Source organism: Vespa mandarinia, chromosome 19 (assembly GCF_050613455.1).
Source record: "Vespa mandarinia isolate Hongniang chromosome 19, ASM5061345v1, whole genome shotgun sequence".
NCBI classification, from domain to species: Eukaryota; Metazoa; Arthropoda; class Insecta; order Hymenoptera; family Vespidae; genus Vespa; species Vespa mandarinia.
In genome coordinates, this window is record NC_140828.1 from 96,768 (window position 1) to 121,573 (window position 24,806).

General features: G+C 36.8%; 6 protein-coding genes across 12 annotated transcripts; 4 read left to right on the top strand and 2 right to left on the bottom strand.

The window, feature by feature from the left end:
* The first annotated feature begins 70 nt into the window (after window positions 1–70).
* LOC118449806 (uncharacterized) lies at window positions 71–5,472 on the top strand. Its single transcript, XM_035884845.2, has 9 exons — window positions 71–591; window positions 657–874; window positions 982–1,068; window positions 1,136–1,484; window positions 1,564–1,776; window positions 1,901–2,062; window positions 2,170–2,388; window positions 2,494–2,666; window positions 2,759–5,472. The coding sequence occupies exons 1-9, from the start codon at window positions 223–225 to the stop codon at window positions 2,946–2,948; spliced, it is 1,980 nt and encodes a 659-aa protein (XP_035740738.2). The 5' UTR covers window positions 71–222; the 3' UTR covers window positions 2,949–5,472.
* Tsf1 (transferrin 1) lies at window positions 3,142–6,940 on the bottom strand. The gene is made up of 10 exons (XM_035884844.2): window positions 6,797–6,940; window positions 5,969–6,198; window positions 5,563–5,866; window positions 5,135–5,475; window positions 4,791–5,041; window positions 4,475–4,710; window positions 4,103–4,382; window positions 3,949–4,010; window positions 3,600–3,868; window positions 3,142–3,494 (listed from the first exon to the last, which is right to left on the bottom strand). The coding sequence occupies exons 1-10, from the start codon at window positions 6,885–6,887 to the stop codon at window positions 3,402–3,404; spliced, it is 2,157 nt and encodes a 718-aa protein (XP_035740737.2). The 5' UTR covers window positions 6,888–6,940; the 3' UTR covers window positions 3,142–3,401.
* A 1,891-nt stretch (window positions 6,941–8,831) lies between these two features.
* LOC118449798 (uncharacterized) lies at window positions 8,832–15,576 on the bottom strand. Its single transcript, XM_085662819.1, is given in 17 exon segments — window positions 8,832–9,182; window positions 9,253–9,354; window positions 9,421–9,840; window positions 10,136–10,734; window positions 10,772–11,001; window positions 11,092–11,456; window positions 11,714–11,772; window positions 11,846–12,156; window positions 12,259–12,825; window positions 12,918–13,320; window positions 13,323–13,554; window positions 13,639–13,907; window positions 14,062–14,410; window positions 14,479–14,821; window positions 14,888–15,255; window positions 15,313–15,460; window positions 15,551–15,576. Coding segments are annotated over 17 exon segments (5,124 nt in total). The 3' UTR covers window positions 8,832–8,849.
* On the top strand, window positions 14,735–19,644 carry LOC118449812 (uncharacterized). Of its 5 annotated transcripts, none has more exons than XM_085662600.1 (6): window positions 14,735–16,449; window positions 16,531–16,589; window positions 17,400–17,953; window positions 18,032–18,259; window positions 18,401–18,661; window positions 19,044–19,644. In XM_085662600.1, the coding sequence occupies exons 1-6, from the start codon at window positions 16,387–16,389 to the stop codon at window positions 19,295–19,297; spliced, it is 1,419 nt and encodes a 472-aa protein (XP_085518726.1). In that variant the 5' UTR covers window positions 14,735–16,386; the 3' UTR covers window positions 19,298–19,644. The 5 variants fall into 5 exon arrangements, with proteins under 5 accessions (XP_085518726.1, XP_085518727.1, XP_085518724.1 ...); XM_085662601.1 differs by having other exon boundaries at window positions 17,400–17,703; window positions 17,782–18,259; XM_085662598.1 differs by having other exon boundaries at window positions 17,400–18,259.
* A 120-nt stretch (window positions 19,645–19,764) lies between these two features.
* On the top strand, window positions 19,765–21,427 carry LOC118449823 (uncharacterized). The gene is made up of 3 exons (XM_035884897.2): window positions 19,765–19,925; window positions 20,660–20,971; window positions 21,143–21,427. Exons 1-3 carry the CDS (start codon window positions 19,904–19,906, stop codon window positions 21,199–21,201), a joined length of 393 nt encoding a protein of 130 aa, XP_035740790.1. The 5' UTR covers window positions 19,765–19,903; the 3' UTR covers window positions 21,202–21,427.
* A 153-nt stretch (window positions 21,428–21,580) lies between these two features.
* LOC118449809 (uncharacterized) lies at window positions 21,581–24,736 on the top strand. 3 transcript variants are annotated; one of them, XM_085662597.1, is made up of 7 exons: window positions 21,581–21,957; window positions 22,084–22,234; window positions 22,321–22,392; window positions 22,468–22,614; window positions 22,707–23,118; window positions 23,616–23,875; window positions 24,169–24,736. In XM_085662597.1, exons 1-7 carry the CDS (start codon window positions 21,735–21,737, stop codon window positions 24,560–24,562), a joined length of 1,659 nt encoding a protein of 552 aa, XP_085518723.1. In that variant the 5' UTR covers window positions 21,581–21,734; the 3' UTR covers window positions 24,563–24,736. The 3 variants fall into 3 exon arrangements, with proteins under 3 accessions (XP_085518723.1, XP_035740750.2, XP_035740752.2); XM_035884857.2 differs by having other exon boundaries at window positions 22,468–22,611; window positions 22,731–23,118; XM_035884859.2 differs by having other exon boundaries at window positions 22,468–22,591; window positions 23,002–23,118.
* Window positions 24,737–24,806: the final 70 nt, after the last annotated feature.

Genomic DNA, 24,806 nt, shown 5'->3' on the forward strand with positions numbered 1-24,806 from the left:
ATAATCCGTCGGCAAAAAATTGCTCGACAAATTCGGTGTTTACTTTTCAATAATATTTAGAACGTTCGAGAGCTTAGCGAAGATCGGTTCGTCCTTCTGATTTATTTTGCTGTAGACATTTATCTCTCTCGTGTACGTTTAACGTGTACGTACGTAGTTCTTGATTATTAAATTACGTTGTACGCTCTTTGTGCTTTCGTTGATTTTCATCTAAGTTTCGACATGTCAGAACGTCGTAGAATTTTTTCATCAACGAGATTAAACGAGCAAGAGAGAGCATTCGGTAAGGAGAATATTTGCGATTTAAGGCAATCCAACAAATTGGCTGGTACCAATTCTCAGAAGGCTCCATCTTCGAAAAAATCTCATCCCAGTGATATCGGTGGTCCGTGTTATTGTAATGTGAACCCGTGTAACAATATAATTTACAACAATGTCAAGTCGTCGGCGAAAAAGACACCGTTTCGAATTCACTTTGATCGTGCTGGAAACGATTTTAACAAAGGAGTTCGCGTTCGAGAACGGATCGTCGAGTATGATACTCGCAGGATCGAGGAACTTAAGAGAAATACACGATTTTTGGATAATAAGGTTAGTAGATAAACAAACGTTCGTACGTTCACGACTAATCGTGATGGAATTGTACGAATGAACAGCTCGTGTTATGCCCGAGACGCGATTTTTACACGAAGAAAGAACAACCGGAAGTGAACGTGGCCCAGAATTTCAAGAAGAACAAGGAGATCGTTCCTAACTCACCCGTTTCTTCATCTTCCGATAAAAGGACAGTAAGATCGGTTAAATCCATTTTCGATCTCAAATTACCAAAGGGACAGATTTCAATTACAAAATCTTTGGTAGATCTTTCTCAGGAGTAAGTCGTTACGAAACATTACGTCACTTTAACAATCTATGCGCGGGTACATATAAAAGAAAAAATTTTAATTATTGAAATCGAATCTGTTACATTGATGTTCATAGAAGTAAACAATCAACAAACATTGTCAACAAAGTCCGCGATGCAAGTAAACAAGATTTTCGTCCTACAAAGTCTACGTACGTTGAAAAGTGAGTTTCTACGAAAATACAAATTTATTCAAATGTGATAATAACAAGTTGAAAACTTTTATCGTAGGAAAGAATTGTTGTGTACGACGTCTCACTTACGCTCAAGATATTGTTCCGATCAACGGACAGTCGTCGTAACTAGGAGCAGAATAGCCTCGACTGGTTCTACAAACAAAGATATTGTCGATCGACAGAAACAACAGGGTGGTGGATTGAATAAATGGAACGCATTCGATGGTAACAAAGATTCATTATTTGCGGGTATTTCGACTATACTTTCCTCCGATTCGTTCAAGAATCAAGCTATTACTAGAGGTCCGAATAAGTCTGACTCATTAGATATATTGATATCTCGAGGAAAATTAACGAACGATCGGGAAAGGCAACCGTTGGTATGGAATAAAATTCCATCGAAGGTATAGAATATATATATATATATATATACGTGAATCATTCATGAAGTTGTCTGGCAATAAAATATTATCTTTATTTAAGGTACAAGGAAAAGTAAAAAACGATTGGGAAGTCGTTAAACAGAATACTGATTTTTCTCCGTACTTGTTATATCATGCCGATTATCTCGTTGATCTGCTGACTATTGAAAAAGATAAGGAAGATAATTCACCAAAATTATCTTCCGGATTTATCGACAAATATACTAATAACGAACCGAGAAATATAATAGTCGCTTTTCTCATACATCTGGCTGTAAGCGTGAATCCTTGACAATTCGAAAGTCCTGTCACTTATGATTACATCTTTTTTTCTCTTTTCTTCTTTTCTTCTTTTTTTTTCTTTTCTTTTCTTTTTTTTTTTTTTTTTTTTTCTACAGACACATTGCCGCTATCCGTCGTTCATTCTTTATCAAGCGGTGAAACTTTTTGATATTATTCTCGACAAAATTCCTATAGATATAACGGACATGCAACTGGTAGCTATAACAGCGTTATGGGTTGTCCTGAAGAAAGAAGGAAACTTCAATAACGTTCCATCGGTTGTAACAAAATCTTATAATCCAACATGTCTATGTTGAAAATGGGCATATTAATGTAAGAGATAAGTTTGTTTTTGTTTCTTAACTTAAGACAACTGTTGTTTTAGGCAACATTAATGCTCGGCCTAATTCCAAATCAACAGTACGCTAACGTAGATATATTGGCCGAATGGGAGAGAGTGATCTTGCGTTCTCTCAAATTTAATATATCATTTTCCGATCCATTTTCTATTTTCGTTTTTTACGTGGTTAATTGCGATTACCACGATCAGGATAGTATTTGCAACCGTACCATCACCAAAATCTATTACTGCGGAGGTTATATTGTACGTGATCGATATTTTTTCGTGATCGAACATTCGAATATTTTAATATGTTCTTTTTCTTTTTCCAACCAACCCCCGCCTTCGAACCCCCCTCCCCTCTCGCAGATCGATTTGACGTTATTGGATGTGAACTTTAGTTACATAACGTCGAATCATTTGGCACTCGCTACGGCTGAATTAGTAATGTGCATTGTCCTGGACAGTGATGCCGATTTATCAAACCCTCGATGGCATTTCTGGAGACGCATTATAACAGATGGTATTAAAATTCCAATAAGGTATTGTCATCTTCAAAGTTGGAAAATATTTTCGTAGATCAAACAAAAAGATCGCTTTCTAATTATAACATTTTTCTTCATTTATGAAAAAGAATTTACGACGATGAGATCAACGTGTTAAGATCAACTATGATCTCTCACGTTTTGGAGTCAGAGAAAAAGCATACGAAGGAGGAGACGGTGAAAAAAAGATATGGTCACAATAGATACGGTAATATTTCGAACTTTCTTCTAGAGAAGATAAAGAAGATACCGCCTGAGAACTATTCGATTTCTATGTAATTTCTTTTCATTGGTTTTTTATTTCTTGACCGTTTTTCTTTTTCAATACCTTTCGCCCCTACGTCATTTGTCATACATCGTCTGTATCCGTTTAAGTGGGATCAAGAAAAAAAAAAAAAAAAAAAAAAAAAAAAAAAAAAAAAAGAAGTTTAATTTATTATTTAGTTATAAGATTATAAGAAGGAAAGAAATATTTCGATTATATTGCACTTTATTTAGCTCTGATTATATTCATTAATGTTTCAAATCGAATCGCATAGATGCTCGTTCATATATACACCCACACATTATCACTTGAATGTTATACAAGTACGTTAAAGAAATATAATATATTCGATTGGTTGTCAGTTTCGTTTGTATCACCTTTTTAACTCCCGCCACATTCCGTGTCTAAATATGTAGGTATATAATGCCTTTCATCGATTATTTACGATCTCTTTATTTACGGGATCCTTAAGCCTTGATTTTATAATCCGCTTTTGTCGTAGCCCACGTGTTCCATTGGGTCCATGAATTGTCGACTGAAATAAGATTTGTTGCGTCGTCCTGGTCGACGACAAAAATTGATTCGTGATAATACATTGACAAGTTTTACGATTCATTTACGCATATACAAATATGTATATATGTGTGTACATATACATGGGTTACCTTGAACAATACGTTGGGATGACCACCCCAGCTACCGAATAGTCGTAAGAGATCTGGTTTCTTAGAGTATATCGTACTGGCTGCCAAAACACCATGTTTCAATTCGTCCAAAGCATGTACCGTTTTTCCAGCAGAGCTTAAAATGATGCGCGGTGGTTCTAATCCCAGATTGCATCTCGACCATTCCTTAACCGGTGCTAAACCACCGTCAGGACAGACCAACATAAAGTCGGATGTCTTCACGCCACCTTCAGTCTCGTTCTTCTTATCTACGAACGTGATTAATAAAAATTTTAGAAGAAATAGTATTGAAATAGGATATGAAAGATGAATTGTTGTAGATATTGACCAATTTCCATGAGAGCAGGTAGAGGCAAGAAGGCCACATCACCCTTGTCCGAAGTCAGACATCTAAAGCAAAAGGATGATGGTTCGTTTATTAGGAATGAAATTGTGAATAACGATTTGTTTATTAATACAACATAGGATAGCAGAATATTTACTTGATAGCACCTTGACCTCCTTTAAAGGCTTCCGCCTCGGTCGGTTTACACTTAGTTGCCTCGGTTACTTTGTCGTCATTGGATGCAATGTTACCAACACACTGCTGACACAATTTCGATCCTGGCTGTGCGCCAGGTGCGCAGGAGCCATCAAAGAATTCTGTTAGATCATCTTCCGAGGTAATCAAATTTGCTTTCTTAAGAGTGTGAACCGGTGCCAACCATCCAGCAAAGTCGTCTTGGTAACCACTGTGGCAAGATCGTTTGCCTCTCAAATCGGCTAGAAAAAATCGGTCGTAAAATATTTAATTTCTTTTTTATTGATGATCTTTTAATAAGGTGATAATTGGATGAAGCACGATTATTATTTACCAAGTGCTTTGATAGGGCTGCCTTTTTTAACAACAACAACTGCCGGTCTTTCGCTATATTTCGTCGAGCCGCTTCCATAAATTTCTGAAATAATCGGTTGCGCATTGAATTCCGTTATTGCACGTAGTACCGATCCACCATCAACGACTACTAAATCAGCCCCATCATCTCTGACCGCTACCAAACAGGCGTCCTGAGTCTTCTCCAACAAGCAAATCAGTCTGGGTCTAGCATCTCTAATGGATAGATAATACAAGAATCAATCAATTACCCTTCGTTAGATTTATTCTTTAAACATTTCAAGAATAACAATTACCTTGAGTGAGCTGCTCTACTTAAGGCACGGCACTTGTTCAGATCATTCTGAGTCCATACACACCAGCGGGCATTCCTTTCTGGTGCACCCGAGTTCCTTTCGATGACGTCCAAGTATTTGGCATTCTTCAAATGTTGTTCAGGAGCAATCGGCGACGAAGCAACGGCCAGAGTTTTTTCATCGAGCAGCAACAAATCTTTCCACCAAGCAGCCTTTTCCTTTTCACCCAATTGTCCTAATTCGGTTAATTCCTGAGGACGTACGTACATACATGAAGCTTTCGTTAAGAGTAACATATTGAAACGTTAAAAGTAACATTTTGTACGACTATAAAGTATATATACCTTTTGAACGGCTTCTATGTTGTTAACACCACCGTTAGCCATATATCCTTGCCATGGTCGAGCAGCCCAAGTACAGGGCTTGGTATCGGCATTGATGGGTACCTTTGTGCCATCAGGACAGAAGTAAAGGTAATTGCTTGGATCTTCGTTCGTTGGGACCGCTGGTGTAACGCCGATAGGCAATCCGAAAAATCGTTTAACGTAAATAACTTTCGTCCAGGCAATATTCCCGCCGTTGTGAGCGAGACAACGCAGAGCACCTTCGTAACCCGAATATATATCTGGATAATCGCAAATTTCTGGTTTTTCGCAAAGCGCGCACATGTTACTGTACGTTTCCTCTGCAATTGAGATATTATCATCTTAAATATTATCTATTTCCAATATAAAATGCAAATCAAACGAAATTGAACTTAAGAGATACCAACTGAGTCTTTGATTTATTGCTGGATCAGGTGACCAAGTACCAACTAGGCAACCCTCGCTGAAGAGCGAGCTCAATGCCCGAAGTTCATTCTCGCGGGCAGAATATTCTGGATCGTTTATGTTACCGAGTACACCCAAAGCCGTCAATTTCGTGAGAGGTATTTTGTAACCGACGTTACGTCCAACACCAGTGTGACAAGATTTTAAACCGCGCAGTCCTTGAACGTCGTTTATGTTCAAATCCTTGTGTATCACAGCAACTGCTTCGTAACGATAGGCCGCATCCGGTTCTTCCTTTGTTCTTACCTTTTACGTTGAAAATATAAAGACAAAGGGTAAAGATGTTTCGATAATCACCTACGTGGTTATTTTTTGCGATTTATACATATTGTCTCTTTTTTTGGTCACCTGTTCTACGACGTTGTATCCGGCCTTCAAAGCTAACTCGTTGTCCTTAGCAGCTAAATACATGTCTTCCGGATCGACAGCGACTACGTCGGCCTCTTTTCTACCAACCTTCTCTACGCATTCGTATCGATCGCGACCGGAAATGCAAGAAATAGGGATTCCTTTGCTCGCCGAATCTTCCATCATCTGCACGCATTCCTTCCAATATATTTCCGGTATACAAAGGGTAACTGGAAAAGGAAAGGAACGAAATAATAAGAGAAAAATAAATCGACTTCTCTGCCTTTCATATGGGATACTTAAGGATGAGATCTAGTTTCTCGCGGGAGAAGAATGCAATCGTCAAGTGGCCGCATTCAAAGTCTTACGCATGCATTATTTCGTTACTCGCTCTATTGCTCATCGTTCCTTTCTGATTGTCCCATTAATTTGATTTAATGGACGTCACGAACATCCACGGGATTGGGCAGTGTCTACACCGCACCGACTAATGCGACCTGATAAGACTCAATCGAGATAATTACATTATTCATTAATACAATATGCTTTAGCGATCAATCTTTCGGTCATATTTTCGAGAGTCGCTCGAAAGTTTCTGATATAAATTTTGCAACGTTAAGTAAAGAACGACTGTATATAGTAATAATAATAAGAAATTTAATCTAATCGAATGATGCGGCAGAAGAAAAGAATTAAAAGAGAGTAAAAGGACTAGACGAATTTTAATGTTTGTTAACAGAGAAAATAAAAACTTAAAAAATTGAAACTTTGGTTAGCGCTATATCGTAATGGCGCGAAAATCGAATGAAACAGCGTCTATAAACTTACAGACGAGTCTAGATTGGCCAACAGCAGCGTTGCTGATCATCATCACAGCCGCTAAGCTCGCAAGGATCATGATACTTTTGTGGCACCACATTTTTATCACTTTTAGTTGTTCTTTTTCTCACACTTTCGGAAAGCTCTTCGTTCTCGAAGAACGAGAGTGGGAAGGAGGAAGGGAGGAAGAGAGAGGATTGAAAACTAAATGAAACAACTTGAAAGAATGGCGTTTATCTCTCGACGAAAATTAAAATATTATAAAATTTTGTAACGTAAACAATGAACCAGAGTAATAATTTAGCCTCGTACTATTCGTAACGAACGCCAACGATATACCAACGTGGCAGGATTGTTCGAGCGTCCTTATATATAGGAGCACACTTTTCCTCCTCGAATTTCCGAGGTCGTTTGAGAGGGGAGTTACTGACGTTACATCGACGACGACGACGACGACGACGACGACGACGACGACGACGACGACGACGACGACGACGTTCTGTCTCGTTCTTCTCTTTTTCTTCCTCCACTAGGTTGTTGTGTCTCGCGACGTAAAGGAATCGTCAGTCCTCTCCTACCCCCACCCACCATCCCCTGCGACCTCCTCTCACCGTGCTATCGTTATCTATTCAACTGTTATAGTTGCCATCTTCTGTGGATTAACCAAGATTATGATACAGTTACGGAATTTCCAGTCATACTACCTCCTTCCTTACCTCTCCTTCCGCTTTTCTTCCTCTTGTATGCATACAGTTGATCAGGATCGCGACTTTCTTAATAGCTTTCTTTTCTTTTCTTTTCCCGATATTTTTCTCTCTGTATTTTAGCAAAATAACTTACATAACGTCGTTGAATAAACGATTTGAGATATCGCTATTGAGAGGGAACTAATGTTTACGCCTGCGTTACGATTTTTGAAATACTTTTAGCGTACACCATTTTTATTTATTCAATCAATGTAAATATATACATGTATGCTATATTCTTTCCTCTTTTCACGAAGTGAGAGAGAGAGAGAGAGAGAGAGAGGGAGAGAGAGAGGGAGAAATTCAAGGTGAAGCCTACAGTTTGAAATAAAGGATGTTTCATCCAAGATCTAGAAGCGAGTTTCTTAATGATATGTCTGTAGAATTTTTATATCGAACGTATCCGAGGTTAAGAAAGACCAACAGTATTATCGTCTTCTATTTTGTTTTATTTTATATCACCTACTGTTTCTTTTTATCGTGTTTCCACGAATATTTATTCCGTCATTTTCCTGTTAGAAATTTCTATTTATTTCTTCTATTTTCTTTGACTTCTCAAAGATAAATATAAATATAGATAAACTAGCCTGATCGTAAGAGTATGCACGCGTGAATTAACTTATCTCTTATTAAGATTCAACTTAGTAAGAGTGAGAACCTCGAAGAATCTTTCTTGGTTCTTTTTCGCCATGACTCGGCAGAGTATATTCTTTTTCTTCCACCTTCTCCTCATCCTCTTCCTCTACTGTTCAACTTTCTTCTTATGGCAAAGACAAGTAACTCGAGTCTAACGAAATAATATCCTTTCCTTCGTTAAAATCCTCTTTTCTCTCTTTATATCCGCTGTTTAACTTTAAAGGATTTTCATTTATATGTGCGCACGTTTAAAATTATGCAAGGACGAAGACATTTAAGCCCTTTTCTTTTTTTTCTTCTTACATTTTGTCTCTTTTCATAATAACGTCTCGCATTCAAATATTTATAAATATAAATTGAAGTTAAAGGAAATGGGCGCAAACCAGATAGATGCTCTGTTAATTTTTTTAAAAGGAGATGAAACATTATTTGTTATTTATATATTATTCTTCTATGAGGAAAGAGTGAAAGGAAAAAAAGAGAGAAAAAAGAAAAATAATTAGGAAATGTTATTGGTTAATAGATTAAAATTAATCGACAAGGTCATTAATTGACCCGAAAAACGGGAATTTTTATTATATAATATTACAGGTCGACATTATCGTGTCGGGAAAGAACTCATCTTGTTTTGTTGTTTGTATTCTTATGCCAACGGCGATAAGAAAGTGCGTTTAAAATTGTTATGCCAAGCGGGATTTATTGAATCGAAGAGTCGGATAAATTCGAAGTCTAAGCGACTCTAATCGCGAGTGCAATGTTAAAAGTTGATCGTAATTTTCCTTGATGTTCTTTGCTAGCTCGGTCCTTTTCATAAATACGGCAAGTTTCTTTCTACGAAAGTTAATATCCTTTATTCTCGAGGAATTTTGCCTTTGCGAAGAAAATTCTCGATTTTTCAATTTAATTCTTTCGATTTCGTTCGCCAATCTTTCGTTACTCTCTCGCCAATATATTATATCCTTCGTGATTTTCTCGAGACGTTCTCTCTCGCTATCCAATAGTTTCTCGTATCGCTGAAATTTTGATTATATTCGTTATCGTTCGCTCGAACGTACGAAAATCTTAAATAACATGAAAACTCACGTCTACCATGGCGCGCGCATTCCGTTCGATTTCCTTGTACTCTATTCTTGGATTTGTCGCAATCGATACTTTATCCAAGTATTTTTGTAATTCTCTCGTTATCTGAATAATAAAATAATCGACAATATTACACGCAGAGATAAATTGCTACGTTCGTTGGGTACCAACCTTGACCTCGCTAATACTTTTCGATTCCATCAGAAGATACTTCAATGTATATCGTAGACATTCGTGTCGACACTTTTGGTAAGATATTCTCTTTCTTAAATTAACGGACTTTATGATAGCCATTAACTTTTCTTTATCAGCTTTTTTGATTTCTTCGTTCGTTGAAAGAAATTCTCGGCGTGATATCAAAACAACGTCTGTGAAATCGTCGAGACCTTGGCCAAGGATAGATAACTCGATTTGTCCCATCTTCATTACCAATTGTATCTCCCTATCCTCCACGTATTGATGAAATTCTATTTCTTCTTTATCCAATTCCGCTTTTGATCGGTACAACTTATTTTGCGCGGCTAGTTTGCTTCTATAATAGAAGGCCAAAGTTTGTTCCGCTTCGGCCAATTCAACGACACAGCATCTGACCTTTGTGAATTTGAAATCGCTTCTTATCGACATCGATGATATCGGTACTTTCATAATAATTATACGAGACCTCATTGCATCGTCTTTCTTTTTATTTTATAAAAAAGAGAGAAAAAAAAAAAAACAGAAGAACAGAGAGAAAACTCGATTCGAATTTTGATTAACGATGTATCCCAAAATAAGCGCAAAGTGATAAATGGGATAAATCGATGGAACGTTTTGAAAAATTGTTATAATACAAATGGATTGTCATCTGCAAACGTATCGACGTTTAATAATTTTCTACTAATCTTACCTTCATCTCCATCTCGATCTTCGATCTTCTTAATTTACACATAGTTTTCCAATGGATATCATCGATCAAGGATGAAACGTTATTTGGAATCGAGTCGAGAGCTTGAAGATTTCGAAGATAATTCGTACACTCGATCGGCAATATATCGGATTTTTCATTGGTTATCACACACCTTCCGAGTTCCGTTAGATACGTGATAGATGTACAAGCAAGATTACCGATCCTCGGTCTTCTCTTATAATGCCTGAACAAGTGTTCGATCTTTGGTTGCTTCAAATCACCGAACTCGCTAGGAAACTTCCCTTCGAGGGCTTTGTCACGTTTAACGAGACTCTCGTATCGATTTTTCAACTCGTCGACGATCGTTTCGAAGATCGAGCAATCCTCCACGAGTCTTTGAACCTTATCCGTGATATCGGCTACTTCTTCCGTTTTAAAACGTGCGATTTTAGCATCCTCATTGCATATACGACGATACCTTCTTATCTCACGAACCCTTAAAAGTTTCTCTTGAAGAATCGAAGAATCCATAGCTGTCTTATGTGCCTCGAAATTCTTCAATTTCTCGTCAAAGGACATAAACCTCTTGGTTATCTTATCTGCACGAATGGATCTATTATCGAAGATCGAATATTGATATTACGAAAAGATTTCTCGAGAATGAATGAATGATCAACCGACCCTTTGTCTCCTTCATTTCCATTTCCAAAATCGATCGGTACTTTTCCCGTTCCGATTGCAAACGTTTCACTTTAATTTTATACGATTCCTGAGATTTCATCTCCTCCGGGGTAAGCTTGAACGGTGCTTTGTTTTCTAATAGGCAAGTTGCTTTAGGAATATCTTTCTTTATTTCATCCTCCCATCTGAAAGAGTTTTAGGAAGAAAAAGAAATATTTATTTGCAAATAAATCTCTTTTATAATTATAATCAAATTATTCGTTCGTAATACTTACCTAAGTTCTAAGACACCGTCCATCATCTTTTCTAAAGCTGACGCGTAAAAACTGTAATCCTTCGAATAGAGTTTTAAATTACACTCGTTGAAAGTTTCTTTCTTCTCTTGGATAGATTCGTTTTGCGAAGAAACGTAAGGATAAATATCCGATACCTCGTTCTTCTCAATAATGGTAATGACATAATCGGGTATTTCGGAATGATGCCAAATCGGTATTATCGAGGGTTCGATCGTACATTTATTTTCAAACATCGAATTTATCTCTAAAGCGCAACGTTTTAATCTCTCTTCTTGTTCCCTCGCCGTTTCCATTTCTCGTCCTTTCAACGATCTCATTTCGTCGAAAAGCACGTTGAAATGATTCTAAATCGTTTCAAACAACGCGTTTATCGACGATGAAAAGGAAAAGAAAAAGAGACGAAAGAAAGAAAAATGTTTGATTTATTAATTGGACTCTTGGATCTTGTTTGTACTTAAGAAGAATATCATCGATGTCAATTTTATACATCGATACGTGGCTAAAAATTAACGGGACTATTGACACAAAATTGTTTGCAATATTTTCGAACTACAATATTTTTTGCAAATCTAACAAAGTGTGACCGCATGAAAGAACACACTTCAATGTTTATAAATATAACGAACGAACATATCGATGGTATTTTTGAAATCATTTCCCCTAAATATAGTATCCAAGAATCTTTAATTCTTTAATCTTTTTCGACGTCGAAACGTTTGTTGCGCAGTCTAACGAGAACGATTCATTTCACATGAACAATTACCACTTACCATCAATAAATACTCACGACTTCTAATAACATTAATTTTATCGAGGCCATTCAGAGATGAATCTCGCAATTGTTTTAATTGATGAGTCAATTTAATTGTCTCATTTTTAATCCACTTATGAGTGCTCGTCCCTGATAAAAGGAATCTTTCGTCGCTGTTAGCCGATTCATAAAATCGATCTATCGTGTTAAGTTCGCTTCTCATATTTCTTTCGATAGTTACTTTATTTATTACGTTTTCATTATGTTCTGATGATTGATAATATTCCTCCAGTCTAAACGAGATAAAATGTAAAAATGATGTGTGTTCGTTTAAAACAAAAAAAAAAAAAAACAAACCAAAAACAAAAGAAGAAAACAAAGAAAAAGATACGTACCTGGAAATGGTATCAAGTATTTCCATAGAGTACCCTTCCGACGTTCGAAAATCATCTACATCTACGTCGACTATACCAAAGGGATAATTTTTAACAATAATATCGCCAAATATGGATCTAAGTTGGCAAGCTTTAACGCGTTCACGATCCCAAAATGTTTTTCTTAAATATTGACAAATTTTATAACGTGCCTCGATTTCTTCGTCGTAAAGTCTTTTCAATTTTTCGCGTTCCAATCTGGCCCTTTCAATTTTATACTTTCTATATTCCACGTCCAAATCGTACGAGGATATCGGTAGACGTCCCGGTATAGTTTCTTTTTCGTTCGAATCAAGCAAAAGTTTTATTTTACTCTTCATTTCGTTTAACTCTAAAAGGATCGCACGTCGAGCTGACGTTCCTTCTATCGTTTCCTTTTCCCATCGAACTTTTTGAATATTCTCCAAATAAGTATTTCGTCCTTCGTTGTACAATAAATTGTCGGCTTTGAAAGGAAGATCGAAAAAATTCAAGAAAGGCGAGTTCGCTTCGATCGAGAACGTTTCTATCGATTGGACGTGATGACGACTGAGAGAAGAAAAGAAAGACAGAAAAAAGAAAAGTGGAAATAATCAATATTACGAGAGCAAAATGACGTTAATAAAATAAAACGTGTCTACCATAACTTGCTGGCTATCAGATCGCCATTTTTTCCGAGCGATACGATCGTCTCGTTGATCGTCATAGCTGACCTAATACCACCTTCGTTTCGATGATGGACCATAAAAATGGCAAGGATCCTTCGAATATTCGTATTATCTCTTATCACGATCAAACCGTCGTATCCAAAAGTTATGATACGATCACGATCTACGTATACTTGAATATTTTTTAATCGATGCATCGTCGGCAATGCTTCCGTCAGAACGAGATCGTTAAAATCGCCCTGCAATGTGACATTTGTATATTCAAATTCGGTCTTTTTTATGTTTTTTAAAAATATTCCAAATATTTCTCTGTTCCTTTTTTTCTTCTCCTCGACAAATATCGCCCCGATACCTTTATCTCCATTCGATGCAATTGTCTCGATAAATACGGTACACCTATAATATCCACGCTTCTTCTTGGACCATATTGTAAAGATTTAAAGTGATTTAACAGATCTATTACACATTCTATTTTCTCTTCGATATATCCTTTGACATTGCATACGTACAATATCAATTTATTTCCTGTCATAACGTTTGTCCTTGTCGTGAGGAGAATCAAGATTTTGATAACGTCATCGTTTCGATCGTATATGAGGAAATCAGTTATCTGATCAAACGAATTGATATCTTATTATTGCAGAAATATGAACGAATATCTATTGGATATGGATATTTGGTTGCGAATATTTACTTGGATATTTGGCGCGAATAAACCAACGCAACTCGAATCGCCATCGTTGATATTTCTCCCAATAACAAATATACGTCCAACCGTGGAATTTGCAATTCCTATAAATTTTCCCTCGCTAGAGAATTTCATTTTGTCCAATGAAATTTTCTGCAGATGATAGCACCTTAAGATTTTTGGTTTATTCGTCGAAACATCGATGAACAAACAATTTCCTGTAATGCTGCTGGTGAAAATTATCGGCAAGTTCGGATGTGCCTTAGCGCAAACAACTGTTAGAAGAAAACATAATAGAAAAGAAGAAGAACAAATATATATATATATATATGTGTGTGTGTGTGTGTGAGCACTGTTGGAATCGCGATGCGGCATTTCAAGAAAAAAGAGAAAAATAAAAACAAAATGCAAACGTAAAACTTGACTGACCTTGACCGTGCACCTTCAAAGTGATCCTATTCTCAATCTGTCCTGCGGAGGAATCGATAATATTCAAATAATCAAATCGATCGATAGCAGCCAAATGAGAGGACCGTGATGCTATCTTTACAAGCTCTTTGTATTTGACACCGTCCGTATAAACAATTTCAAAGCGCGGAACATAATCGTGTGACATAGTAATCTCCGTGATTTGTCCGGTCTCATCGTGAAGAAATAAACTGTCCCTTTGTTTATGCGCTTTAGCTCGAACTGGCTTTAGGTCGCGTTCATTATTATTCGAAGACCATACCTTTTGCCAGAATTCTTTCGAGTCTCTGATAAATGATTTTCTGTAAAACTAAAAAAAGTAACGTTCGATAACGACGACGTGCCAATCTAACGAATAGATTGAAAAAGAAAACTTACTGCGATTTCATTTGTTCGTGTATTAACGAGAAAGAGACCATCTTTAAAAGCAACAACGAAGGGATAACGATCGTAGAGATGCGTTGTAGATTTTGAATATTCTTCTATGAGAACGTTTCGATTACCACCGTCTGCGCTTATTGAAAAAACATTGGAAAATTCATCGCAGAGCAATAGATTACCATCGTTTGTCCAACAAACGGAGGTTAGTTTGTTTTCGAGAGATTTCATTTCTATCGGATATAAGGTGACAATTTTCGAAGACGCACAGATTCGATAAACGCTGAGTTTACCGGTGGTTCGTGCAAATTGCGCTATTGCGTGAGGAGAAAATGGGGAACATCTGGAAACGGAAGACAATGAGAGGTAGGCGAAATAATTACTTGTACGTCAAATATTTAATAATTACGCGATCGTTTGAACGAAATCCTCTAGCTTGGTACTTTTAACGAAAACCTTATCACCAGTTTGCCATAGCCAAACGACCAGTTGAAAATTTGGAAAACTTGTCAATCCTATAAAATAATCCGTACCGGCAAAGGTACATGATAAATAACCATTCGTTTCTTCCATACTCGTACAAGAGGATATTTTATGAATCCTCGGATAAGTGAATATTCTAATAGTGGGATTAGATCGTTTATCCGCCACGGAGAACATCGGTACAGTCTGTAAAAGAGTACTTCTTTTCGAGTATTTGTCGCTTGGCCTACGAATACGATCGAGTCGGATGCAACCCGTTTTACACGAATGAGAAAATGGGATGACTGTGACAAAGGGGCGAATTTAAATCTATAGGAAATTTTTTACCGTGTGTCCTGATAAATTCGATACGCCACTGCCTCTGTTGTGATCGTCGAACAATTCGATTCTTTTCTCCTTTGTGTTTACGTCGATGAAACGAACGTGCAAACCGGAAGCTGTTGCGAGGATATCCTTTCCAACGAACACGAAGTCACGAATCTTTCCGAATTTTATCCATCTAAATCGTGGACATGAGAATTATTGGTTATTTAAAGTTGTAAGAAAAAAAGGAGAAAAAGAAAAAACAATTAATATCGCGTTGATATACTTCGTTTGTATCGTTGTATAATCCATTATTCCAAATTTAGAATGTAAAAAAATAAGGTAGTTTTTGGGTCAAAAGCGTCCTCATATTCCAACTCCTCGTACTTTGGTTGCTTAGAAACGCCCTGGGCGATCATCGATTAACGGGAAGAGTAACAAAATCAAGATTTTGACATTGCGGATGTCTTTTATGCATTTTCAAGTCATATTTTCATTTCGTATTAATTAATAATCGTTAATCAGCCTGAAATTTTGGCAGCAGTTTGACGTGAAATTAATATTCTTATTTCTTATTAAAAAGAAGAAAATGTAGAAAAAATAAATGTGCCCCTTCAATCGTTAATAGACAAAAATACATCCGCCGTACGGACAAATGAAGCGTTCATTGTTATTGTTGTAAACAATAACGCTGTGAAATATATGCGAGTAATAGAGGTAAGTGTGTCGTTGGATCGATGAATCGTGGGAGGTTCGTAAGATAGTAGGACCGTTATCGAGAGTATCGTTCAGTACATAATAATGGGCCAACACCTTTCGACTCGACAATTTTCTTCGTACGATTTCGAATGGAATTTTCTCATTGACACCGAACGTTCTACTGCACCTTTTGACAACAACTGACTCCTTTTCGCTCACGTGATTGACGAAAAAAGAAACAAAAAAGATATTCCAAAACGAACGAAAGAAAAAAGGTCACGTGGACGACAACGTTTCTGGAACGAAAGCATAAAGAAGTGTCAAATGAAAGCGTCAGTATGAAAGACACAGAAAGAAGAGTTTTAAGTTCGATGGCGAGAAGGCTGGTAACCTAATAAAACGGTACGTTTCTACCCCTTCCTAATGTCCCTGACTTATATAGCCGAACCGAACGTGATGATTTTTAATTCACTACCATTTATCGAGGTGTGCACAATGACTCTTAGTATTTTGTGATTTTCTAAGTATTTTGTTAGTTTTCTAACTCGGTTCCACTTTTTTACTCAGTGTTACTTGACTCGCTTGAGTTCATTTTCTTGGGATATTCGAGCAAACGAAGAAGACAGGTGAGATTATCATTGTTGTTATTATTATCATATATATATATATATATATATATATATCTAATAGTTTATCTCCGATAAATTTGCACGCTTGTAAAATCAACCATTTGGACATATAAAAATGTTACAGAGTATAGAGAATAATTCTTCCCTTTGCATAAATAAGTATTATTTATTTATCCCTAAACGTATCTGATCTAAAATGTCACGCCTAGTTGAAAATATTATTTTTATATGAGGATACATGTAATTGATCTCCTTTTCATACGATAATTCGTTGTTGCAAATATAATTACCGTCGTCCATCCTCCTTGCGAACATATATGATTTTTGAAGTTTTTATTTGTTACGTAGAAAAAACATTATTACTTTTAATTTTACTACTAGTAGTAAATTTTAACTTTTCACAGAGATATTATGCAAAAATATTACCTTGATATATCAATATGAATGAATAAATTTAATTTTAAAACATTAATATAATAAACAAATTCGATCGTATAATAATAATTAAGGAGATTTTATGGGGGAAGAATAAAAAAAAATCATCTTTTCACTTTATCTTTGATAGATACGTATGAATGTCATTGTATTCAATTATTTTCCAAAAGAAGATCAACGTCCGCTACTTATTTCCTATGCACGACGGTCAACAACGAATACTTTGTATTCAGGAGGAGAAAATCAACGTCAGTTAGGAATCTCCTCGCGTGACACTTTAATGTGCTTCCCCGCTTCCTATTAATTTATAATACCTAATAGTTATAATATGGCGATAATTTAAATTGAAATTTTTCAATTCGCTTTCGACAGGTCTACCGGAATCTGTACGAACGGTATCAAAATGACATCGTTAAATGAACGAAAGTGGATAATATCGAATATAATTGGGATGTCATTGTTATTAATTGGTTCGTCTGTTTCTGGATTGGATCATAGCGAAGCATTGCCATCTAATCATAGAAATGTATCCGCTACGTTGAACCTAATGCCAGAGGCTAGGAACACCGAAGATCAGGATTCTAAAAATCAAACAATTCGTATCGCGGACATCGACTTGACAACGGAACGATATTCGATTCAATATTCTCCGAATGTCAGGAAAGATTCGAAGAAAGTAAGAATACCTTTAATATCTACGTCAGGTGGTAATAATTATTATGACGGTCTGAGAAACATCAAAATTTTCACGAAGAAGGACACTTATCTCGAAGCATTAGAACATTCACATACGAGTAAAGATCCAAAGGAAGGTGTGGTACATGCGGATGTTAAGCCGAAACTCAAGAGACGAGAATACATTCAAGGGCCAGTTTATAAGCCTGAAACGGAATACGGTGCTCCGAAAGAACCTAACACGATTTATGGTACGCCAAATGATTTGGAAAGTTCTTCGAAGAGAACGAAGAATTTTTATAGTTCATCAAGCTCTAATAACTTCTTAGCTAGACCTGCCGACGGTTATTTGCTGCCTGATCAATCCTCGATAAACTTTAACGATTACTCCGTTTATCCTGAAAATTCTTACGGGCAGGCTCAAACCAATTATGGTCCACCTCAAAGCAATTATGGTCCGCCTAGTCAGACATACGGAGTACCTGTTCGTCCACAACAATTTGACGAATTGCCTTTCGGAAATTCGTACATGTCGCATCAGCAAGGTGAGGCGAGAGGTACCGTATTACCGAGATGTAAAGTCTACTACTTTTTACCTTTCTCTTCTTGTCACTTTCTTCTTATCACTTCAATATCGATGACGATACAAATAAGCTATAAAAAGAGAAGAAGAAAATAAACGAATCTATTGTTTGCAGGTTACGATAGTTCAGGTGGTATACCTTACGAACACACCAGTTCGTCTCTCATCGAGTTTCCTAGGATAGATCTTTCCTGGCCGTTCGCATTAAAATTAAATGCCTTCACCCTCGCAAAGATCTTGCTTAAATTGGTACTCTTCAAGATGATCGTCAAATTCATCGCCGTTATTTGCTTGTTGCTCTTCATACCCAAATTAGAGATTATCAAGAAGGCCAATAAGGACGAGGCCGAGGAAGAAGGTCGTGTTCTCTTTTCTTGTAAGTTCACGTTCCTTCTCCAATATAACTTCCCGAGTATGAGTTTCTCCTTTTATCCAGCAAGGCGTGTTACGAATGCACGCACGACGGTCATACTTGCCTCTGATTATGCAATCCATGAACGACGGAGCGTTTATCCGTAAATTCAACCGGTTAGGATATTCGATCTTGCGGTTTAATATCTACTCGGATTTACAGATTTATATTTTCGTGCTAACTCGTAACTCGTGTTAACCTTGATTAATTGCAAATGCATTCCTCGAAATATATACATTTCTTTTCCTCTTACTGATCTCTTGATCAGAAGATGTTCCAACATATTTTATTATTTATTATCTTTATCTTTTCCTTTTCTTTTCTTTTTCTTTTCTTATCCTTTAAGCTAGCACAGCCTGGGAACGATTGAACCTTTTAACCGAAGTGGTAATCAACTCCGTTGATAATTATATGGCGCAAAATGAAGATGGAAGGTACGAGGAGAGATCGAAAAATGACGAGGATTGCAGTACGTTAATGTGTCGTCTTCGAAGTACGTTCCTTTATAAGGAATCTTGGAGGGATTACGTGGAATTGTTTAAAAGTTATCTATTGGAAGAGAAGGAAATTGTTGAAGGGAAACGACGGTCGATACGATGATTGTATTATATTACGATGATCGTTAGTTAAGAGGCACCGATCGTCAAATCTCAGTGGTACCTAATTTATTTTCACTTTTCGATTATCCATTTGCTTATGTATTTATTTATTTATAATAGTTTAATTAGGTTATCTTAATAAATGCATCGTCCATGTGCGCGCTTATGTGTCCGACTATAAATTATAATTAATCCGACAAGCTCGGATCTCGCTTAGCGTAATAACAAATTATAAGATTAGCGTAATAACAAATTATAAGATTATTCGGAAATAAAGGCAACATCTTTCTCTCTCTCCCTCCCTATCCTCTTCTTCTATTTCCAATGCGATTTATCGGACAATACGAGATATCATTCGAGCACGGAGAAATGATTCCCCATATCATTTTACGTGCATAATACGCTCTCTACGCAGTTAGCTCATGCCCGATGCGATCACCTCAAGCTTTATTCAGGTGGGGATAGCTCCAGGGAATAGGTTATAAACGTCGTAGCGGAGTATAGCGCCGTGTCAGTCTCATTTCGATAACCATCTGAAAGCGAGCCGCAACCGTATCGGATAATAAAAGATCTTCTACTAAGAAGTCGATATCATTGAGAGAACACGATGCAACTAGCATTTGCATTGGGTGAGTCGTGATAACAAGGGTGATACTTGACAAAGCTTGCATCTATACGCTTATAACACACATTTGATAAATAAATTTGATAAAGTTTAATAAACAATAAGTAGGACTTTTTAGGAATACGTTTTTACTTAGAGGAAATTAAATTGATAACATCTATGGATCTCAATAGAAAAGTATAATTCGATGAATATTCTTTTATTTGATAGTTCGATCAAATTTCCTTCCTTTTTCTCTTTATTTTCTTCGAAAGTTCAAAGTTTTTCCTTAATCATTAAATTTGTCCAATTTGCCAATAAATATCCTTTTCTTCTTAACATTACCTTTCGTAAGACGATTAATTTCTATCTCGTTTGCCATTTGGCATTCTCGTCGCGTTGAGAGCTATGCCCCAAAGGCATAGATAGAAGGCAAGAGGAATTGGAACGTACCGTGAAAGTCCTTGAGCGAAGCGACTATACTAATCAGGCCATACAAAAGCAGCCGCAATGATCTCGATCCAAAATGATCCTTGATTCCAATGAAGTAGTCCAATCATCCAATAAAAGTGCGAATTAAGGCCTCTTCTCTCTTCAGAGAGCTCTTCGCTTTCGACGGCGTATCATCTTCAATGCTTTCTCTCTCTCTCTCTCTCTCTCCCTCTAATGCCGCGGAGTTTGACGAAATATTTTGGGAAAAATATTCGTGTAATTTTGAAAATGTCCGCGATTCTTATTATCCTTTTATTATTTAATCAGCGCTGGCATTCGCCATCATATTCGCGTTCAGCGAACGAACGACTATGGCCTTTCCGACCGATACGAAGACAGGCGGTCAAAAAGAGATAAAGGAGCCAAAGGACATAAAGGAATCTGCCGCAGCATCCAAGGACGTGAAGGATGCTATTAAGGCTGCCAAGGAAGCGAAAAAGAACAAGAAAGATTGCGCGAGAGAATGCGGTACCGTTTATGATCCTATTTGCGCTCATGATCCTTCCGATGCCAATATTAAGCCAAGGACTTTTGGTACCCAATGTGCCATGGAAGTTCACAACTGTGAAATGGGATCGAGTAAGTATATCACCAATTTAATCCATCATTTTATTTCATCATCATCATCATCTTCTTCTTCCTCTTCTTCTTCTTCTTCTTCTTCTTCTTCTTCTTTTACCTCCTCCGTTTCTCTTTAAATTAAATTCCATTTCTTACGAGAAAATATAATTTCTGATCGTCGATCGACAGGATTGGCCATGAAGAGCAAAGGCGAGTGTCCTGGGTCTGGCGGAGTGAGATTGTCATAAAATGAAGATGATTGAAAATTTCCTGTATTTCGATATGTGCCAGCGCTATATATAAATTTATTATTAATTTTTAACTCCCCTTTCGAGCTTATGCTTCCTTAGAAGCTTTCTATCGTCATCCATGCCCGTCCTTATTGTTGACGTTATTGTTATTTAACAATTTATATTACATAATATGTATATCTCTCTGTAAAATGAATAATATATAATTATAATATCGAAACAATGGTGACGAAATGGTGACCATTTAGAAATGAATATTTCATTAGATACGTTTGAACGTAGCTGGCGTTAGTTGTTAGCGTAGCTATAAGCGAGTATCATCAAACGAGTCATTTTAGAATTAGACGATTATTTTTACGAGCACGGACGATCATGCCCGTGCTCATTCAACCCTATTGTCTGTCAATCTTCGGCGTAATGAGTGTTTACCTCTCTTATTAATAAACACCCTAATGAGGATGTGACCGACACGATGATGGATGATGAACAAGCACGATTTTTAAAAGTAGATTATATTTGTCCTCGCGACGATGCCGCGCGAATCGTCTCTCGTAAGAATGCTCGTTACATTTTTAAGGATCCTTCATCCGTTTACATTATTATTATACTGTGAGACAAGCGTCTGTCCGCAGAATTGGAATTCCGCTTGTATGGATCTTTCTCGATCGTCAAAGAGCTCGGATATTCTTCTCGAAGACATTGAAAGTCGATTGTCTAGCCTCGAGAGAAGGCTCAGGGCTGTCGAGCAACCAGGTGAGTTATATGGAATTGACAATCCAAATCTTTTTCGAACGGATTATTTAACCTTAGAGCTGAATTTTTTTATTTTTCCTTATTTCTCTTTTGTACCGCAATATATCTCGTGTTTGGATAATTTAGTTTGGCAAATCGGCACGTCGTACGAGGATTGGGAAATTTGTGCCGAAGGACCGTGTAAGTGCGTGCCCGAAACAAAATCCCTTTCCTGTTGGAGATATGGCTTACTCGATGTTCCACCATCCCAAATGGTTCCTAATGATATATTAAAATTGTAAGAAAGTCCTAATAAGGATATCCTCCTAATTGGATAATGTCTTAATCGTAAGATGTCAATGTAACGTCCCTATAACGTTTTAGAGACTTGGGAAGTAATCAAATGACGGCGTTACACAGAGATACCTTTCTGGATATGACGCAACTAAACCAATTGTGAGTATGTCTTCTTCGTGTAAACCAGAGTTTTCTTTCGTGTAAACTGGATTAAACGAGTTTTAAGCTTTACAGAGACTTGAGCGGTAATTACATCGAGCATCTGCCGTTGAATCTATTTTTTTCCTTGCACAGCGCCGTACATCTTAGGATTAGCAAGAACTTTTTGAGAGAGTTGCACCAAAATCAATTTGTTAAGGTGCGGAATCTGCGTATTCTGTGAGTTCGTTACGTTTACCGACGATATTTTCAAATGCATTTTCCAAAATTATCAGAATCATAACGAGAGAAACAAAATTTACGTCCATTCAAACGTTAACATATTTTTCTTTTACCAGCGACGCATCCTCGAACAGACTGCAAACATTACCAGAGAGTTTGTTCATAGCTAATAACGTCCTAATATTGCTTGACTTTTCCAACAATCTTATATCCCATTTACCGAGTGGCACTTTTCACGGTTTGAAAACCTTGGAGGAGCTTCTACTTTCGCACAATCGTCTTTCTACCCTTCAAAGTGGCATCTTTCGTGACCTAGTTAATACAAAGTGCCTGAAACTCGACGACAATCGATTGTCTAAATTACCAGCTGACATATTTCATCAACAGATCTCTTTGGAGGAATTGAATTTGAGGGGGAATCTATTAACCGAAATACCAGATAATCTCTTTTCCTCATTGGAACGATTGTTAACGCTCGAGCTATCCAGCAACAGATTGACTCATGTAAATACTACAAAGTTTTTTATCATTTCTTTCTTATACTTTCTTCTAAGCTGCGGATGACTAACTTATGACATTACTTGCAAGAGCAGCTTATGCGTATACTTGCACGCAAATTTTCACGCTACTCATTTGAATTTCTTGTCGGTCATAATACGCTTCGTCATCATATATATATATCAGGTCGGTTCTTAATATCTAAATACTTCTTTCTTTTCCCGGAACTTTTTCTCCTTAGTCATTCTTAGCGCACGAACTCTCGCAAAATATAATACTTTGAAACTCGTTTGAAGTAGGATCGATCGCTGTTCGAAAGAGAAAAAGAAAGTAAGAGCTTACATTACACGTTGTTTCGGTATCTGAAAGCTATTACGACAGGTCAGTTCAAATTGTCAGGTCATTGTCCTCGGACTTGTTTACAAAGGCCACGAGTTGCTTAGTCTATCCGTACTTTTAGAATACCTTTTTCTATGATTAAAGAACATTCTTAACGTTAATAGATTCGTCCGTTGGCATTCGATGGATTAGCGGCACTGAAAGAACTGCTATTGGGACAAAATTATATAAAAACATTGACACCAGGATTATTCGATAGTGCTAACTCCTTGGAAAGGCTAGTACTATATGCCAACAGTATAGAGGTCCTATCAAAAAGCACGTTTCGTGGGTTAAACAATTTAACTTCGCTTTATCTACATTCCAATCGTTTGAGAATCTTGCATCCAGATTTGTTCAAGGACACTCCGAACCTACAAAAATTGTCAGTAATGTTATTTCACTTTTCATCGTAATGTTTAAAAGAAAATTGGGAAAGTACAGATTGATTATAAATTGAAGACCGATTGAATCGGAGCAAACAGCTCCATGAGAAACCCTAGAAAAGAAAATCATTGAACTTTTGATTTAAACGAAAGTCAGGTGTTTCCAATCTAAATGTCATTTTATTTTTTTCTTATATATTTATCTTTTATTACTCTTAACAAACGATATACTCGATTGGCCCTTAATTTATAATCGCAATCGACATATATCAACATAAGTCAACATTTTCAGATTACTCGAGGCCAATTATCTATCCTATTTACCAGCAAAGATCTTAGATGGTTTATTGACAATACGACAGCTTCGATTGGAACGAAATCCTTGGCATTGCGATTGTTCAGCCGCTTATCTGGCAACCTGGTTACAAAGGAGATACTTAACGATCACAAATAGTTCCAGCATGGGCGAGATTAATATCGGTGATAATTCGAAATCTTGGGAATTTGGAGCTGGAGTTATATGTAGAGGTCCTGGTGCTATGGGAGGAAAATTGTTATTACGATTAACGTTTCATGAACTTTGCGAGGGTCAATGGGCCTCCATGAAGGGTCTGGTTCCAAGAGTGCCTAAAGATTTATTAGGAATTTCTTTATCGAATGCACTTGGCAAAGTTGCAGAAGTATAAAGATTCCAATAGTTGAAATCCAAATTGTTACTCGACATCTTTTCTTCCCCCGCCTCCTCCGAAATATATCAATAATAGTTTCTAAATAAATTAAAAATTATATGGAAATTTCAAGAGTCGTCTATGAGAACATTATTTTTCTTTTTTATCATTTTGTTTATTAAATGCAAAAAATTCCAAAGATCGTATTCTTAAAAATTTTACATTACAGGAACCGATCTTATCTATTAAAGTAGTTAATAGT